At 34.5% G+C, this 20,619-nt stretch overlaps 2 protein-coding genes across 2 annotated transcripts in view; one reads left to right on the top strand and one right to left on the bottom strand.

Moving 5' to 3' along the window:
* Window positions 1-242: 242 nt before the first annotated feature.
* LOC134256891 (26S proteasome regulatory subunit 10B) lies at window positions 243-14,230 on the top strand. The gene is made up of 9 exons (XM_062739568.1): window positions 243-391; window positions 9,219-9,574; window positions 10,079-10,228; window positions 11,078-11,201; window positions 12,015-12,076; window positions 12,262-12,382; window positions 13,570-13,650; window positions 13,787-13,858; window positions 14,008-14,230. Exons 1-9 carry the CDS (start codon window positions 292-294, stop codon window positions 14,124-14,126), a joined length of 1,185 nt encoding a protein of 394 aa, XP_062595552.1. The 5' UTR covers window positions 243-291; the 3' UTR covers window positions 14,127-14,230.
* Window positions 14,231-15,102: 872 nt separating this feature from the next.
* LOC134256876 (TATA-box-binding protein-like) overlaps window positions 15,103-20,619 on the bottom strand; it is a 34,293-nt gene continuing 28,776 nt past the window's right edge. Inside the window, exons 12-15 of the mRNA XM_062739554.1 lie at window positions 20,259-20,309; window positions 15,761-15,833; window positions 15,602-15,665; window positions 15,103-15,521 (exon numbers count right to left, since the gene is read on the bottom strand). Of these exons, the coding sequence (XP_062595538.1) occupies window positions 15,451-15,521; window positions 15,602-15,665; window positions 15,761-15,833; window positions 20,259-20,309 (259 nt within the window). The 3' untranslated portion in view covers window positions 15,103-15,450. The remainder of the gene's footprint in view (window positions 15,522-15,601; window positions 15,666-15,760; window positions 15,834-20,258; window positions 20,310-20,619) is intronic.

Genomic DNA, 20,619 nt, shown 5'->3' with positions numbered 1-20,619 from the left:
CACACACACACACTCCCTAGCCATTTAGAACTCCCTAAAGGACTTTTAATCATGATACATGTATTCTCGAGATACTTTTATATTCATTTACTTGTGGAGAACATGCATTGATTTTTGGTAATAAACATAAACAGAATCAGATTCATCATTTCGAAAATTCGATTTATTTGATTTTTTTTGCTTTAGACTGGCCTGACTGTCTGACATGGGATATAATCATGATGCGTTTCCTCTGTTTTTGTTCGGAATCACATTTTAGGTACGAGTTACTTTGCACACAAACGAAAAAAAATGGCTGCGCCGGTGACTGATTCTGTTCGTGAAAAGGCTTTGGCAGACTACAGAAAAAAGCTACTCGAGCACAAAGAATTGGAGGCAAGACTCAAAGAAAGTACGAAGTATTTTATTTAATATTCAATTTAATCAGGGAAGTTTTAATATGGCAAGATTCCCATTTTTCAAATTGTGCTTAGTCATATAGGCATAATCACAGGGACTTGCTCCCGGCGTGTAATAATTATTTATTAAAAAAATCATATACCGTAATAATAAAACTACACAAGGGAGGACGCCATTTTGGACCCCTTCCTCGCTTCAACCTCTGTTTTCGTTATATTTTGCCGTATTTTACTGACTCACCGCCACGGATCTTTCAAGAAATGATTATTCTAAGACCTTATGCTGAAATTTCCCCCTTGGAGCCTCTTCAATACACATTTCAGACTAAAAATAATCCAAACTCGATCGATAGGACAGTTGGTATGGACAGAAAGTGAAAACACATTCGGTTACCTCGGGGTTTTTCCACTATTTAAAACAACTGCTAATTATAAATTTGAAAAAACCGCGTTCTAATTCCGTATTCGAATGTAAAACGCCGAGGTTACTTTCGCTTTCTGTCCATACCAACTGTCCTATCGAGCGAGTTTGGATTATTTTTAGGGCTGGATCAATATATCGGTAATCGGTATATATCGATATTTTTTAGCAATACGATAACCGATACAGAGATGCTTGCGTATTGCTCGATTATTTCAACGTTTAAATAAGAGAAAGAAAAAACGTCAAAGTGACTAATATTACGAACAGGTTATCTAAAATCGCATACATGTAAACATGTCAAAAGTGTAGGGTCGCTACGTAAAAGTTAGCAGCAAAAAGGCAAAATGTTATTATATTTGTCAAGAAGAAGTCGCAAGTTCTGGTGGAACAATGAGCCTATATATTATTACCCATCTCAGACGGCATCGCAACATTGACCTGTTTGCTACTGTGAAACTTGGAGGCAATTCCGGTAGGTAAAATGGTGCGTCGAAAAAAAAGTCATAGAATGAAAACCGATAATAAGATATCAATCAGAATTTTTAAGTCATAGTTTATTTTAACTCAAAGCAATTTGGTAAAATATTTTATCTGCCATTACTTCCACGAATACGACATCAAGTGAAGTATCAACAGAGTCAAACAGGTCAATGTTGTGATGTCGTCTGTGGCTTCAGAACGAGTATTTAGCACCAGTGGCAACATATTTACATGCAGAAGGACTTGTCTGAAACCTGACTAAGCGGATCGATGCCTTGATTTTTCTGAAGGAAAGTATGGGCAGATAACATGAATCTGTCATACACTTGTCCATTCAAAGAGAATGAAAAAAAAAACAAGGATTTAAAATGTTTTATTATTGTAAATTTTTGCTTTAATCAAAAAATACTATCACCTCTTTAAAACAACATGCAAAAATAGTGTATTCTCATTTGTCTGTATCAGCAAAATGTATCGCATATCGCACCTCTGTATTGCAATATGTATCGTATCGAAAAATTTCTTTCAATACCCAGCCCTAATTATTTTTAGTCTGAAATGTGTATTGGAGAGGCTCCAAGGGGGAAATTTCAGCATAAGGTCTTAGAATAATCATTTCTTGAAAGATCCGTGGCGGTGAGTCAGTAAAATACGGCAAAATATAACGAAAACAGAGGTTGAAGCGAGGAAGGGGTCCAAAATGGCGTCCTCCCTTGTGTAGTTTTATTATTACGGTATATGATTTTTTTAATAAATAATTATTACATGCCGGGAGCAAGTCCCTGTGGGCATAATCATGATAATGATACTCTATGGAAACATGGGTGCCTGATGTGCGGATACCACAGGCACTTGTTTCAGTAATACATATCTATCCAATAGTATAATAACAACACAAGGTATCTAACTTTGAATTACACGGAGTACCCCTCCCCTAGAAGGCAGTGTCTATATGCACGACCGTTGTGCACTTACCTTTTCAACGGCTATTCGCACCACAGGCACCTGAATTTTTATCAATAAGTCGCTAATTAAGCCAAATATTGAAAAATTCTACCCCCTCTATATATAAATACACAAGGTGTGCAAAGCCATTTTGACCCCCTCCTCGATTCAGGCTTGAATTTAACACATAAATTGGATATGCCTACCGGTTTGCGTTTAGCATTGGGTTCAAATATGATATTTCTCGCCATACATTTCTTACTAAAGTTTAAATCCAACGCTTTTATAATGCTTACAACTAAAATTCAAGCAAACTTCGAATTTCGTCCCAAGGCCCGATCGCCATCAGCTGACGTCACGGAAATGACGCCAAAATGGCGTTGCACACCTTGTGTATTTATATATAGAGGGGGTAGAATTTTTCAATATTTGGCTTAATTAGCGACTTATTGATAAAAATTCAGGTGCCTGTGTTCGCACGACCGTCGTGTACATAATTTTTCAGTGGCTATTTGCACGACCGTCGTGTATATAAATTTTTCAATGACTATTTGCACGACCGTTGTGTTTTTTATTTATAATATTTATCAGCTGGTCGCACGACCATTATATATTTATTCATACCATCACTTATTATGGCATTCGAAGTTCGGAACGCAGTAATTAAAGTACAAAAAGACATTTTGGCGAAAAAACATCGCAAATACTTTCTTTCGTGATATTGATTTATATAATAATATTAATTGACATTTAGGTCCAATGGGCAGGTCGTTGTAATGTAAATTTGTTTCTATTAGAACTACCCTTGTATTTCTATTTGATTAATAAAATAGTTGCTTACTATTTTGGTAGTCCTGGGTTTACCCTATCCATCTCAACCCACATCCCACATCCCACGAGAGCCAGGACCCATTTAAAAGCATTTCGCCTACTTTAGTACTGATTTCTTAATACACTTTTTAACCAAATAAAAATTGTCATTAGACCTTACTTAACTTAGTTTTATACAGTTATACACATGAAATTTCAAATTAAACAATAATCATGATAATGATATTTAAATGTTAATATATATAGTTCCCAAAATACACTATTAAATAAAAATCACCAAGTTTGTATGGAGTATGTAGTAAATATTGACGTGTGTATCTAAACGATGATAAACTGTTGATATTTAAGACCACAGGTGCTTAGACCACGGGACCCCCCCCCCCCTCCTCCGTGTTCCGTACTCAAAGGGTTCTTAGTGTTTAGGGTTCTTTGACTTTTTTGAATAATTTTTTTTTCTATGACATATTCACAAAGTATTACTACTAAAAAGTCCAAAATTTAAGCTTAATTTCAAACAAGTGGCTCCCATCAGCCACGTACCTCCAATCACTTCACTCTACACTAATTTTAATTAGTGTTTCGGTGGTGTGAAACGAGCCTTAACGAGGTATATTTTCATAAATTTTAAAATTATGATGAAGAAATAATTTTCTTCATATTGCGGAGGTACGTGGCTGATGGGAGCCTCTTCTTTGAAAAAAAATTAAAATATACCTCGTTTCACACAGCTGAAACACTATAAATTAGTGTAGAGTCAAGTGATTGGAGGTACGTGGCTGATGGGAGCCACTTGTTTGAAATTTACATTAGTTGATTTTGAATGGAACAAGCTCTCCGAATTAGCTTGTTTCAGAGATTTGTTTCTTTTTTATGGCTAATAAACTGCTTTATTTACATACTGTATTTATGAAACTGATGGAAATTATATTACGATTCGGTTGCATTCTTGGGCACTTTTGAACATTGAATAGCTTATAATATTCCATCTTTGTGCTGGTCCGTCCATATATTTTATACATGTATGAAAAATAATCAATTATAACATGAAAGAAGCTGTACTGTAAAAAGAAGGGTGTGAAAAGGAATGAGTGTGGGGCATCATTGAAATGTTGAACACACGTACATGTTGAGCAAACGTCAGAAACGAACAACTTACCATGCTTACGATCCGTTGTTTTTTGGGAGTGCATATTATTAAGTCATGAAATTGAGCAGGCATACAACATATATTTATATCATGTATATTGAGTTAATAAATTTTTTTTTTTTAAAGTGATATATTTGAAAATAACGTGAGATGTTTCGCGCTGAAATCGGCGCGAATTGTACGGGCACGAACCATCTCGGTGCCAAACAGAATCAGCCCAAAACATCCCGGATTCGTGTGCATACATGTATACAATAGCTATTATCGTCGTGTGCATATCTCTGGCAATGTGCGATTGCTATTTGCACGACGGTCGTGTAAATAGATTTCTCTCTTACGTATGTGCACGACGGTCGTGTAAATAGATTTTTGTCTTACGTATGTGCACGACGGTCGTGTAAATATCTCAACAATTTGCATTAGCTATTCGCACGACGGTCGTGTAAATAGACTTTTTTCACTATGCGCACGACGGTCGTGTATATATCATCGGCCCCCCCAGAATCGCACTCATTTACACTTTCAGAGTTAATTTAATACACTGACACTGTTTATACCTCTGTTTGTCAGGGCTCAACATTAACACTTGTCCGCTTGTCCGGTACCAATGAAAAATAAATTCGGACAAGTGAATATTGCTGGGCACTTGTCCGATTGGACAAGTGCATTTTAATGCCAAGGGGTCTCTAAATAATAAAAAGAACGACTGTTGAAAGCTAAATCGGTAGTCTCAAGACGGAAGCTGTACATAAAATCCTAACTTCGATCCCGATATGTATCGCTATATTAATATTGTGTTCACATTCGATCGGGATCGAAGTTCACTAATTGCATACTAAAATGAAAAGTCATGGAAGATATGAACCGAAGTGTGAATATTGTTTGATGTTGACAGGTTCACTTGTGGACATTTACGTTATTGTCAGGACAGAAAGCCTAAATTAAATTTCGTTTTATGTGTCTGTTGTACCGGTATTTATCAATAACATCAAAAATCAATCAAGCGCATGACATGTGTAAATAAAATGGACTTAATTTTAATTTTCAAGTTGAAACTATTTAAGGAATGACTTTAATTCTTGGCCATATTATCGAGTATAATCTGGTTTGGGTCAGTTTACGCTTTATAATCCGCAAAGCGGATTATAAAAAAGCGTAAACTGACCAAAACCAGATTATACTCGATAATATGGCCAAGAATTAAAGTCATTCCTTATAATTTAATTTTAAAATAATTAAACAACTTTTGATGTAAAATTGTGTTGCTTTTTATCAGTCCAAATTTACCGCGCAATAATACAACCGTAGTAACGGAAGTGATTTGAAGTGAGGGGAGGTAATAACTGATACATAGATCTAGCAGTCATGATGTTTGTTTACATGAGGTAAGAACGAGTAATTGTTTAAAGTTGAAGGTACATTTATTTAATCTGAAATTTTCCATGGATTCCGAGGACTGGAAATGAGGGGATTGCATGGATATAATGATTAAGCTGGTCGTCAAGGGGGTGTGTCCCCATACCAAACCAGATTATACAAAATGTTTTGCGTTCCTTTTTGGAAATCAACCAATGAGAGGCGAGAATACAAACAAAATTGAATTATTGAACTTTATTGAAAATTTTCGGACAAGTGAAGTTGAGATTCGGACAAGTAAATGTCTTGCTCACTTGTCCGAATGGACAAGTAGGAAAAAAAGTTAATGTCGAGCCCTGTTTGTATTTGTATCTATGTCTACTCTTCTACGATAATTTATCTACATAATCATTTATGGCATGCTTGTCTGAAGTCTCCATAAACAGCATCAAAACTCTGCTTGCCAAGTGGAAAAGTCGAATTCAGCCATGAAATGGTATGTGCTAATCCAGCACAGAGATTTTGATTGATTAAAAATCTGTTGCACATACCATTTTATGGTTGAATTCAACTTTAAAATCTGAAACATATGTAGAAGCATCCTGGAGTAGTGTAGATTCTAAATTGTTCAAATAATGACCCCGGCATAGGATGGGTCCACAATAGGTATTACAAAAGGAACAAATCTGGAACAGCATGGTGAAAGTTACAAAGATGAGCATTGTGGCCTGTGGGCCTCTTGTCCTTTCAAAGTCTAGCACCCCTCATGCTTTCTTTGAATTTATTCACCCCTGTTTGGTTGTTCAAACATTGTTGCAGCCTTATATATGTTGCCCTTTTTCTATGATGATCCCGGCAATGGATCAAATAATTTAAAACAAAGTTGAACAGGCAAGGTTGTCTGGCTTGTAATTATCTTTACCAGGTTTTTAGCTCTACTGGTCAGAGACCAGAAGAGCTTATGCGATAGTAATGCGTCCGTCCGTCTGTCTGTCCGTCCGTCTGTCTGTCTGTCTGTCTGTCTGTAAACAATTTTTCAAAATGCTACTCCTCCTACAGTTTTGGTCCGATTTCAATATAACTTGGCACACAAGTAGACTACACTAAGATACATAATTCTGTGCATCGGTTTTTGATTTCAATGAACGGTGTTGCCGTGGTTACTAAAAATAGAAATTTCTGTGAAATTCTTTCAAAATGCTACTCCTCCTACAGTTTTGGTCCGATTTCAATATAACTTGGCACACAAGTAGACTACACTAAGATACATAATTCTGTGCGTCGGTTTTTGATTTCGATGAACGGTGTTGCCGTGGTTACTAAAAATAGAAATTTCTGTGAGATTCTTTCGAAATGCTACTCCTCCTACAGTTTTGGTCCGATTTCAATATAACTTGGCACACAAGTAGACTACACTAAGATACATAATTCTGTGCATCGGTTTTTGATTTCAATGAACGGTGTTGCCGTGGTTACTAAAATTAGAAATTTCTGTGAAATCCCTTTCGAAATGCTACTCCTCCTACAGTTTTGATCCGATTTCAATATAACTTGGCACACAAGTAGACTACACTAAGATACATAATTCTGTGCATCGGTTTTTGATTTCAATGAACGGTGTTGCCGTGGTGACTAAAAATAGGAATTTCTGTGAAATTCTTTCAAAATGCTACTCCTCCTACAGTTTTGATCTGATTTCAATATAACTTGGCACACAAGTAGACTACACTAAGATACACAATTCTGTGCATGGGTTTTTGGATTTCGATGAACGCTGTTGCCGTGGTTACTAAAAATAGAAATTTCTGTGAAATTCTTTCAAAATGCTACTCCTCCTACAGTTTTGATCCGATTTCAATATAACTTGGCACACAAGTCGACTACACTAAGATACATAATTCCATGCATCGGTTTTTGATTTCGATGAACGATGTTGCCTTGGCTACTAAAAATAAAAATTTCTGTGAAATTCTTTCGAAATGCTACTCCTCCTACAGTTTTAATCCGATTTCAATATAACTTGACACACAAGTTGACTACACTAAGATACATAATTCTGTGCATCGATTTTTGATTTCAATGAACGGTGTTGCCATGGTAACTAAAAATAGAAGTTTCTGAGAAATTCTTTTAAAATGCTTCTGTACAGTTTTGGTCCAATTACAATATAATTTGGCACACAAGTAGACTATACTAAGATACATAATTCTGTGCATCGGTTTTTATTTTGATGAGTGGCAAGGATCATTTTTCTATTTATTGCTGTTTTAAAGTTTCAAGTCCCAACTGCTACTTTTCTCTTCCTTTGTTTTAAGTATAAACCAGTAGAGCTACAGTCTCGACAGAGACTTCTGGTTAGTATTTTGATTGTTTATTTATTTTTTATTAGCTCTACTGGTCAGAGACCAGAAGAGCTTATGCGATAGTAATGCGTCCGGCGTCCGTCCGTCTGTCCGTCTGTCTGTAAACAATTTTTCAAAATGCTACTCCTCCTACAGTTTTGGTCTAATTTCAATATAACTTGGCACACAAGTAGACTACACTAAGATACATAATTCTGTGTATCGGTTTTTGATTTCAATGAACGGTGTTGCCGTGGTTACTAAAATAGAAATTTCTGTGAAATTCTTTCAAAACGCTACTCCTCCTACAGTTTTGGTCTGATTTCAGTATAACTTGGCACACAAGTAGACTACACTAAGATACATAATTCTGTGCGTCGGTTTTTGATTTCGATGAACGGTGTTGCCGTGGTTACTAAAAATAGAAATTTCTGTGAGATTCTTTCGAAATGCTACTCCTCCTACAGTTTTGATCCGATTTCAATATAACTTGGCACACAAGTAGACTACACTAAGATACATAATTCTGTGCATCGGTTTTTGATTTCAATGAACGGTGTTGCCGTGGTTACTAAAAATAGAAATTTCTGTGAAATTCTTTCAAAATGCTACTCCTCCTACACTTTTGGTCTGATTTCAGTATTACTTGGCAAGCAAGTAGAATACACTAAGATACATAATTCTGTGTATCGGTTTTTGATTTTGATGAACGGTGTTGCCGTGGTGACTAAAAATAGAAATTTCTGTGAAATTCTTTCAAAATGCTACTCCTCCTACAGTTTTGGTTTGATTTCATTATAACTTGGCACACAAGTAGAATACACTAAGATACATAATTCTCTTTATCGGTTTTTGATTTCGATGAACGGTGTTGCCGTGGTTACTAAAAATAGAAATATCTGTAAAATTGTTTCAAAATGCTACTCTTCCTACAGTTTTGGTCTGATTTCAATATAACTTGGCACATAAGTAGAATACACTAAGATACATAATTCTGTGTATCGAACTTTAATTTTGATGAACGGTGTTGCCGTGGTTACTAAAAATAGAAATGTCTGTAAAATTGTTTAAAAATGCTACTCCTCCTACAGTTTTGGTCTGATTTCAGTATAACTTGGCACACAAGTAGACTACACTAAGAACATAAAGAGACTTTATCAACGATCATTATTCTATTTAGTTTCAAATCCCAGCTGCTTAAGTACTTTTCTCTTCCTTTGCTATAAGTTCAAACCAGTAGAGCTTCAGTCTCGACAGAGACTTCTGGTTTTATATATGATAAAATTTCTTTTCAGTGAGAGAAAATGCCAAAGAGTTAAACAAACAATATGATAAGTCTGAGAATGATCTGAAGGCACTGCAGAGTGTAGGTCAGATAGTTGGTGAGGTTTTGAAACAGTTGACAGAGGAAAAATTCATTGTAAAAGCAACTAATGGGCCAAGGTATGTGGTGGGCTGTAGAAGGCAGTTGGACAAAAGTAAGCTGAAGCCAGGGACTCGAGTGGCTCTGGATATGACAACACTGACAGTGATGCGATACTTACCCCGGGAGGTGGATCCATTGGTTTACAACATGTCTGTGGAGGATCCAGGAAGTGTCAGTTATAATCAGATTGGTGGACTTGGGGAACAAATTAGAGAGCTCAGAGAGGTAGTGACAAATGTGAAATTGAAAAATAGAAGTTCTTCAATTTTGTATATTTTAGCTCTTACACACAGAATCTGAAACTTATGTAGAATCTAAAACACCACTTGTTTCACATACTGTAAACCAACTTTTATTCGCGTGCGAGAAATTTTCACGAAGTTTGCGAGAGCCTCGTCATCACGAATATTACTCGCCGTGAACTGGTTCTTAAAGTCTATTTGTCTATTAAAAAGAAACCTATATAGGCTTTATCGCGAAAATTAATCGTCGCGAACTGGTTTACCCCCGGCAAATCGCGAAATAAAGTCGTCAAGAATAAAAGTTGGTTTACAGTATTCTTGCTGAATTCTTAGCATATTAGTTTTATGATTGTTGATCGCTATGCATTTTTTTTAGATGTACATTTAAATTTAGTTTCTACTGATTCTCACATTTAAATTTTTTATAATAATTTGATAAAAACTTTAAAAAGTATGCATGAAAAGTGTAATATGTTATGTGTTGTAGGTAATAGAACTTCCATTGATGAATCCCGAGTTATTTCAAAGAGTAGGAATAACCCCTCCCAAAGGCTGTCTTCTGTATGGGCCACCAGGGACAGGAAAAACTCTGTTAGCAAGAGCTGTAGCAAGTCAACTGGATGCTAATTTCCTAAAGGTTAATGATTTTGCATCAAATGACTTTCAACAGGTCACCTGAGCCTTCAAGTGAGCTTTTCTGATCACATTTTGTCTGGTGTCTGTACTTCTGTTTACCCATCTGTGTATCATTTGTCAGAAAATTTTTCACAATTTCCACATCTTCTCAAGAACCACTGGGCCAGTTATGTGTAAACTTGCCACAAAAAGTCCTTGGATAAAGGGATTGAAGTTTGCTACAAGATGTTTCTGAAACACTATGCCCCCGATGGTAACACAATTCTGGAGTGGGACGTAGACTGAAGTGGTACAAGTATACACTTACCCTTGATGCAATAGTTATGGGCTAGGTTAAAGCTGACAACAGACAGACAGGAAAAAAACAATATACCCCGGGATCTTTAATTCCAGGGGCATAAAAATGATAGGTCACACTTTCTTCCATGGGGAGATGATTACAACTCAGTAAAATATTATTGATACATGTATCATAAAAAATCTTCCTCCTCTTTCATATTTGAACTTTCCAATGACTGATTTCTGCTTTTTCCTAGCCAAAGTGATGAGGTGAGCAATATGGCCTATTTACCTATTGTTTAAGACCTAGTACATGAAAATATAAATTGTATAATTTCATTTTGGAGAACTTTTGACACATATATGCAGATATACACTTAACAATAATTCCATCAATGTGAAAATGTACATTCACTTTGATCACTTTTCTTTTTCATTGAAATGCTTTACTTATCCTTTATAGAAGCTACCAACAATTTCTTTGGTAAACCCAAGCTAAGCATGCAACACATTGTTTTTATTTGTTAAACTTAAAAAAATGTATAAAGCAGTGGAAAATTTTAATTTGCAGGTCGTATCAAGTGCAATTGTTGACAAATATATTGGAGAAAGTGCCAGATTAATTCGAGAAATGTTTGCATTTGCCAGAGATCATGAACCCTGTATCATATTTATGGATGAGATTGATGCTATAGGTTTGTACTGTGACTTTCAAAACTCGAGTATGTTAAGAAAGTGAACTTAGTGAAGACTTTGGTTCTGTTATGAATTTCTAGATCCAGAGGTCCACAGTCTGACTAAAGCCAGCCCCTACTATTTCACTTCATTAACGAAGTGAAATAGTATGGGCTGGCTTTAGTCAGACTGCATAGGTCCATTAGCTACACCTGTCTCCTGTAAAATTAATGGCCTCCAAATCTTACTTCTTTTGAGAAGAATTATAAAAAATTGAAGACAATGAAAGAAAAAAAATACAAATTTAAGGCCCCCCAAAAAATAACTAATAGTTTCTCAGGCCAAAAAATTGAAAATTCAATGCGACAGGCAGGCTTTTTTTTTTTTTTTTTTTTTTTTTTTTTTTTTTTTTTTTTTGAAGCAGGTTTTACACCTTTGTTCAATAAAAAGATAATATCTACTTATTCTTAATTTTTATTCTCTAAAGTTAGTTATAATATGTTTTGAACTTTAAATAATGTTATTCCAAACATTTATCTAAAAGTTAATTCATGAAATATTGTAAATTTAAAAGAAATATATTGTTTTTCTAATAAAAACGTCTATCTTCGCATTTATGAAAAGGGGTATAACTCAATTTTTTTTCAACTTGGAAAATTGAGTTATTTCCCTTTTCAATATGTCAATAAAATTGATCAATGCGGCCGTTTTTGAACTGATGCGGCGGTGCCTGAGAAACTATTATTTTTTTTTTTTGCCTAATATGACTAACTTCTATTCTAGGCTTTAGTTTTGAAGAGCCTATTAACAATATGATCAATGACTCGTTGTAGGTGGAAGGCGATTTTCAGAGGGAACATCAGCTGACAGAGAAATTCAAAGAACCTTAATGGAGGTATATTAAAGGTCACATTCTATGATTGTCAATTTGTTTCTTTTACGTTGTGGAAAATGTTTGGTTTAGTTTGGATGGATGGTTTCATATTAACATACATGTACTTTATTATAATGTATACAGGTAATAACAAAGGTAAAATGTAGAATTTTTAACTGTTTTATAACAAATTTCAATGATTTCAGTTGCTGAACCAGATGGATGGTTTTGATGCTTTAGGTCAGGTAAAAATGATTATGGCCACAAACAGACCTGATACATTAGATCCAGCCTTACTCAGACCAGGAAGACTTGACAGAAAGATAGGTGAGAAACCATGAAATTATCTCTGAAATCCTATATCTGTTCAAAAAAAAGGATGTGTAATATCTACTTGACCACAGACTTAAAGCTCAAATTGAGCTAAGGGAGCAAATGATCAGATAGCAATAATTAGGTCAGCATTGTTATACCCCAAGCAACAAGTTGCGGGAGGTATAATGTTTTTGACCCGTCCATCAGTGTGTCAGTCAGTCAGTTAGTCCTGTTTTTTTGTCAGCGCAAGTCCTCCCAAACCACTGCACAGAATTTTGTCAAACTTTGCAGATATTTAGGACATAATTATCAGGAAATTCCAATTCCTTTATTTTTTTCCGGAAATTTCGGCACTTTTCAACTAAGATTTTTGGCCATATCTTCAATATAGAGATGAACAGTTTGTCAGCACAACTCCTCATAAACCACTGGATAGAATTTCATCAGACTGTGTAGATGTGCATATTACCAGGATATTTCAATTCCATTATTCTTCAGGGAATTTCGGCACTTTTCAACTTGGATTCTTAGCAATATCTGAACAGTTTTTCAGCACAACTCCTCATAAACTGTTGCACAGATTTTTCGTCAAACTTGCAGATGTGCATATTATCAAGAAATTCTGATTCCTTTATTTTTTGGGGGAATTTCGGGACTTTGACATTTAGGGGAGCATTGGGTGTGTGAGCTTGCTTACTTTTTCTTTCCTTTGGGAAGAATATATTTAATAGAGAAAATGACCATCATGTAACCTACAGTTGAACTTCGATATCTCAAACTCTATCTCAAATACAAGGGATATTTCATAGTGAATTGGCAGTCTCAACCATGTTTTTCACATTATATTGAACTTTTAATAATTCAGAGTTTAATTTTGGTCCCTTTCAGTTTGAGATAACAAGGTTTGACTGTATTTTCAAACCAATGTAAAAATTGCTCAAATAAATCTGTGTCAGTGTTTGTTTTCCCTAATTTTTCATGTGCAAGAGTTTAAAATTATGTTTAATTTGATGACCTGTATATCCCCTTCTTTGAAAAATATTCAACATCTACAGAAAAAGTGTATTTTTTTCACAATTTAAGACATACCCAAGGTACTGTTATGCAAAGATATCCTATTTTTACAAACATTAAAAAAAGATTGTCTTTCTTTTTTTGTGCAGTTTAACTATACATACAATTTTATTTCTTTCCAACAGAAATCTCTTTACCTAATGAGCAGTCAAGACTGGAAATATTGAAAATCCATGCTCAACCTATAGCAAAACATGGAGAAATAGGTAACATAATTAATATTCAATTACCGGTACTTTTTCTGAACTAGAGACCCATAAATTTCAAGCACTATTAAAAGATAATATATATTAAAATAAAACAAGTTGATATACTTCAAAAAAAATTTATGCAATATTTTAGATTGGGAAGCTGTTGTAAAGCTGTCTGATGACTTTAATGGTGCAGATCTCAGGAATGTGTGTACAGAAGCAGGTGAGATATAGAGTGTGCTCTCAAATCAGTTACAAAACCTAAACCATTCCAAGGATTAAAGTATATGGACAAACAATCTTTAGTACATGTACATTCAGTTCTATCCTTCAATAAAAATTTTGCTAAATTTTGTTTTATGATAATTTCAGGAATGTTTGCTATCAGAGCTGAAAGAGATTATGTAATAGAAGAGGACTTTATGAAAGCTGTGCGGAAAGTAGCTGACAATAAAAAACTGGAGACCAAGCTAGATTATAAGCCAGTGTAAAAAAACGAGTGTAAATTGACATGTACTCGAGCAACTTTTCTGACCTATATGTACGATGTACATATTTTTGTGATGCCTGCATTATTAAAAACATGAAATTATAATGCATGATTTGATATGTAACCTTTTTTTTTAAGGCAAAAATAGCTTCATAGGAAAAGCTGGGCCATGATTAGCAATATTACATGCAATCATCCTCAGCCACTGCAGTTTTAAAATTTGTTAATTATGACCTCAAGTGGTGGTACTTTTAATAAAAAAAATACCCCTTACCTTGCATGGTCTTGTTGCTCTGGAGAAGGTACTTAGAGAAAAAAACAACCTCCATAATAGCAAGGCCATGCAAGTCATATTAATATTCAGAATCCTCATGTATTGTGGATTTTACCTTGCTTATTAAAGGGGCATACCCTATAATCCCTCTAAGCGCCCCCTAGGTCTCTTTCAATTGTCAGGAAAAAAGGGCCCCGCGTACAGTGACTAAAATCATCTAGAATCCTATTGAAAGTCTGCAATCATTTGAAGAAAGTGAAATTCATTATGTATTTCTGAAGGTGAAAGTTACCTAAAAAATTTGTTCTCCTTTTGTATTCTCTAATTTCTCAGTGGAAAAATAAATCATATTGCATAATTTCGATTGATTATCTTAACTTAAAGGAAAGTAGACAATCTTTTAGTGGTTTTCTGAATTTTTTAAAAAGATTTTTTGAAGTTAAAATATGACATCAAAAAATTATAACTAGAATACCCCCTTTTCGCAATTTTCTAAGCACCTGGGGTAGTTAATAGGGATGATACAGTAGGCAATTTGATGTTTAGTTTTCTTCTAAATTTACAGTAGAATATTTATGATCTACATGTAAGAGTGTTTCAGATAAATGGATAATTAGATACTTCTTATTATTGTGGGTTCATGGGCTCCCAACTCTTTGAAATTTCTGAAACTTTAAGAATTAAAAACAAGTAAATCATAATGTTAAATTATAAATACATATATTTAACATGGTTAAAGATTTGGTAACAATATGCTGCAGCAATTATAATGTACAGTGTAGTAAAAAATGAATGCATAAGACATCCATCGAGAAAACATATATACATGTAACACCATTTTTGTTTACAATGTTTCAAATGCCTGAGAAAGGTAGAGGAAAAAATGCATTCACTCCATACATCTGTCAAACTAGTTACTGACAGTCCACAAGGTAAATCTGTCTTCTTGTTCATTTATGGAGAAATACTGGCAATAATTAAGAATGCAGTCTGACAATGGTCAACTGGGTAGAATCGCCATGGTGTCTTGTAGAATGCAGTCTGACAATGGTCAAGTAGGAAGAATCATCATGCTGTCTTGTGGAGGCTCATTATCCTCACAGTATTTTCTCTTTAACATTCCTATAAATGCAAATATTTTTTTGTCATTTCTAATCTCTTCTTAGTTAAACGTAATCTCTAGAAAAGTGTGATCAACATACCACTTTCTAAAGGGGTATAACTGTGTTGGAAACTGAGTCTAGCTCTGTACATTGGCTCGTATTCCTAGTGAGAGAAGTAAAGTCAGTACAAACTCTTTATAAATTGTACATACTGAAATTGTTTTAAATCATGCAGAATACAGAAGGTGTTTGACTTACATTTAATTGTTGTACAAATCCTTCATTCGGGTTGATACAGAACCTTTTCTGTTGGACATGGGCAAAGGCGTCCCTATTGAATTGAAATTTAAAAAAAAAATTAAACAGCCAGCAAGCCTCCAGCATCACTGGAGTATAAAAGTTTCCTAACAAATACAGTCTGGGCCTGAGATCTGGAAGTTTTGGATATTTATTTTTTTTTTTAAATTCTGAATGAATAATCAAATCCAACGTTTTTTTTTTTGTACTAAGAGAAATAACTTCTGGTGTAATTTTTTGATATTTTGCACTTTAAATAAGCTGCTAATTCATGAAACTTAAAAATGATTGCAATCACTGAATACTCCTGAAAACAGACAAAATCTCAGAGAAAAACACAAGGAATAAGGTGCTTCAAGATTCCCCCAAGACATTACCCGGTACATATTTTTATTATCTGATTAAAAATGAATTTTATAATTGTGACCAAAATTTTAGGTATATATCTTCTCTATCCTAATTATCAGATAAAAATCAATTTCTGATAAATATTTAAGAAAAAGAAGCTTGAGCAGATATACAACTTGGATAAAAATATAGACATAATGGTATCATGAATTTTACTGTGTGAAAGTGTATAAAAGTGTAAAATTCAGAATATATCTTTATTTTTTCTTGCCCAGACAAGACTTCAATTTTCTGCCAATGGCCTTGAAATTTCCAAAATGACCTTGGGTCATGTCCCATCCTTGGATCACATGCAAATCTCTGTAAATTTGCTTTCAGGAGCTTTCAGTGATTTTTATTACAAAATTATTTAGATCCTTGATCTTGTGTTAATTTGGTCATTAGCAATCTCTGTCCCAAGTATGAGCCTCCAGTGTTTCAAAGTTAGCTCAGACAAGGTTCCATGGACAGAATGACAAACAAGTTGAATCCTATTCCCCATTTTCAAAAGTGAGTTATCTCCCCTCAAAATCGGAACTCTTCTACACTAGCCTAACTTCCGCGGACTACGCAATACGATAATCTAACAAAATAGTGATAAACTTACGCGCTGTATTTAAAAATTTTAAAAGAAGGAAACGGTTTGTATTTTTTTTTTTTAGATAATAAATTATTTTATAAAGGGTCTGTTACCCCCCCCCCCCTTTTCTAGAAAGCTATACGAATTAGCCAGGCACGTAGCATCGTCTTTAAAAAGGGGGGGTAGGCAAAGAAACATTTTTTCTTACCTTGAAAAGTTGGCAAGCAAAGAAAAACCTTGCCCAAAGTTGAAAGAGCTACTTATTTCAGTACCAGTTCCTTGGCATACAATACTACATTTGCCGTATATAACTTTACCGTAGTATTAACTAAAAAGGGGGGGTAGGCAAAGAAACATTTTTTCTTACCTTGAAAAGTTGGCAAGCAAAGAAAAACCTTGCCCAAAGTTGAAAGAGCTACTTATTTCAGTACCAGTTCCTTGGCATACAATACTACATTTGCCGTATATAACTTTACCGTAGTATTAACTAAGCCCCTTGCCCCCCCCCCCCCCCCCCCCGTGCGTACAGGTACAGAGAACGAATAATTATGTAAATGGGTTGAACAGTTGAATGTGAACCATAGTTGTGAAAATTGAAAATTATTAGAATTATTAGTTGTGAATTCAATAAAAGTACGGTACATATATTTTTTCACAGATGTACATGTATGTCAGTTACACGGGGTTACATGAGTCTCTCTCTCTCTCTCTCTCTCTTTCTCTTTCTCTCTGATATTGTTTTTTACACACTTTGCAAAAAAGAATAACTTATAAAAATAAATACATGTACTTACACTGAAAGGATTTTAAAAAAATAAATAACACATGAGAAAAGAATGTTTTCCGTTAATAAACGAGAAATACGCTAGGAAATTATTGTATCAATTTCGTGTTTCTGCTCTCAATTCTCTGATCTTAAACAGGGTGTGTATTTTACTCGGAAATATACATGTACATATGCTTAGATCCTACACTAAAACTTTGATTAAATGCAGCTCAGACTTTATACGACATATGTAACACGAATTCAGGTCAATGCTATTTTAATTAGTCTTTCTTCGTTACATGAGGATATGAGATTAAATTATTCATTTAGAATTCCATTCAAAGTTTTAATACTATATAGTGAATCAATTATTTTACAAATTAAAAATTCTAGAAACACTGTTAATTCAAATGAAATAGGCCTTTAATTGTCACCAAATGTGTTCTTGTAAGTAAAAGTTCTATGTTATGACATACAGTCGAGCAAAAACGCAGTTTCTTGGTATCGGTCGCGGAAAACGAACTACTGCTGTATATGCGGCAATTTCAGAGGTAAAACTGTAGATGGACATGTCATCAGTCTCCAAAAAATTCCTAGAGATACAAAGAAAATATGGCTGCAGCAGGCTAAATTATTTCGTAAAAACTTTATAACTAAAATTTGTTCCGCACATTTTGTTAATAATGATGATCCGTCTGCAGAACATCCACTACCGAAAATTAGCTTATTAGCTTTTTTTTTAAATAGGCCTATTCGAATATGTATCGGCATTTTATCAGTAATTTGTTTCGTTTTTTTTTTTTGTAAGGGGGGGGGGGGGTCACACAGCACCTTATTATAGTACTACACAGATTATACAAATCCAGAAAGAGACTATGAGTGGGCAATTTAAATAAAAAAATACGAATCAGTTAAGATTTCTTTTTATTCACAAACACAATAACATTTTTCCATATGACAGAGGCATTACACCATGAACATGTTTTCATCAAGAACGTCCGCGGAAGTGACTTTATTTATAGCGCATGCGTATTAAACACAGTAAAAGAGTTCCCTTCAGGGGAAATAACTCACCTTTTGAAAATGGGGAATACACTTGGCCTTAAAGTTCATTTGCAGATATACAATTAGTACTACTCCACCTCAGATCTCAACTCTGGAGACAGGAGATATGAATTTCAAAATTAAGATGTTGTTGTTGTTGTTTAGTTACAGCAATGAATTAAAAACCAGAAGTCTCTGTCGAGACTGAAGCTCTACTGGTTTGAACTTATAGCAAGAGAAGAGAAAGTACTTAAGCAGCTGGGATTTGAAATTTTACAACAGCAATAAATAGAATAATGATCGTTGATAAAGTCTCTTTATGTTCTTAGTGTAGTCTACTTGTGTGCCAAGTTATATTGAAATCAGACCAAAACTGTAGGAGGAGTAGCATTTTGAAACAATTTTACAGTCATTTCTATTTTTAGTAACCATAGCAACACCGTTCATCAAAATTAAAATTAAAATTCGATATACAGAATTATGTATCTTAGTGTATTCTACTTGTGTGCCAAGTTATACTGAAATCAGACCAAAACTGTAGGAGGAATAGCATTTTGAAACAATTTTACAGATATTTCTATTTTTAGAAGACACGGCAACACCGTTCATCGAAATCAAAAACCAATAAACAGAATTATGTATCTTAGTGTATTCTACTTGTGTGCCAAGTTATACTGAAATCAGACCAAAACTGTAGGAGGAGTAGCATTTTGAAAGAATTTCACAGAAATTTCTATTTTTAGTAACCATGGCAACACCGTTCATCGAAATCAAAAACTGATACACAGATTTATGTATCTTAGTGTATTCTACTTGTGTGCCAAGTTATACTGAAATCAGACCAAAACTGTAGGAGGAGTAGCATTTTGAAAGAATTTCACAGAAATTTCTATTTTTAGTAACCACGGCAACACCGTTCATCGAAATCAAAAACCAATAAACAGAATTATGTATCTTAGTGTATTCTACTTGTGTGCCAAGTTATACTGAAATCAGACCAAAACTGTAGGAGGAGTAGCATTTTGAAACAATTTTACAGATATTTCTATTTTTAGTAACCACGGCAACACCGTTCATCGAAGTCAAAAACCGATACACAGATTTATGTATCTTAGTGTAGTCTACTTGTGTGCCAAGTTATACTGAAATCAGACCAAAACTGTAGGAGGAGTAGCATTTTGAAAGAATTTCACAGAAATTTCTATTTTTAGTAACCACAGCAACACTGTTCATTGAAATCAAAAACCGATACACAGAATTATGTATCTTAGTGTAGTCTACTTGTGTGCCAAGTTATACTGAAATCAGATTAAAACTGTAGGAGGAGTAGCATTTTGAATGAATTTCACAGAAATTTCTATTTTTAGTAACCACGGCAACACCGTTCATCGAAATCAAAAACCGATACACAGAATTATGTATCTTAGTGTAGTCTACTTGTGTGCCAAGTTATATTGAAATTAGACCAAAACTGTAGGAGGAGTAGCATTTTGAAAAATTGTTTACAGACAGAAGGACAGACGGACAGCTGGACAGACAGACAGACAGACGGACGGACGCCGGACGCATTACTATCGCATAAGCTCTTCTGGTCTCTGACCAGTAGAGCTAAAAAGAGAGAGAAATGTTGAAATTAACAATCTTTTTATGCTTAATCCTACAAGTTTGCTTATCTAACATACCTATAAGATAGGCCATACTTCTCCATGATGTAGGCTATCACCAATGATGCACTGAAATTTTTAAAAATATATACGTTCACAGAAGAAAGAGTTTTAAAAAAAACAAGAAGCCGAGGGACATTATCAGTCAATTTTGTACAATACTACCCTTTTAAAGATCCATGAAATGATGAATAATTATATGAAAGAATAAAATAAAATGAATCTCAAAAACAAGATAAAGGATGTTCAAGGATCAACAAAATAGTCAGGTACATGTAAATCAGCAATGACTCAGAAACTTGCCTGTATAAGCCAGTGTTATTTCAACCCTTGATCGAGATCACTCATTATATCCAGACAAGAGTGTACAATATGATAT

Source organism: Saccostrea cucullata, unplaced genomic scaffold (genome assembly GCF_032062105.1).
Source record: "Saccostrea cucullata isolate Sc308-1 unplaced genomic scaffold, CSIRO_AGI_Scuc_v1 ctg8, whole genome shotgun sequence".
Lineage (NCBI taxonomy): Eukaryota > Metazoa > Mollusca > Bivalvia > Ostreida > Ostreidae > Saccostrea > Saccostrea cuccullata.
Note: the sequence above shows the minus strand (reverse complement) of the source record. Positions and strands in the feature narration are given on the sequence as shown.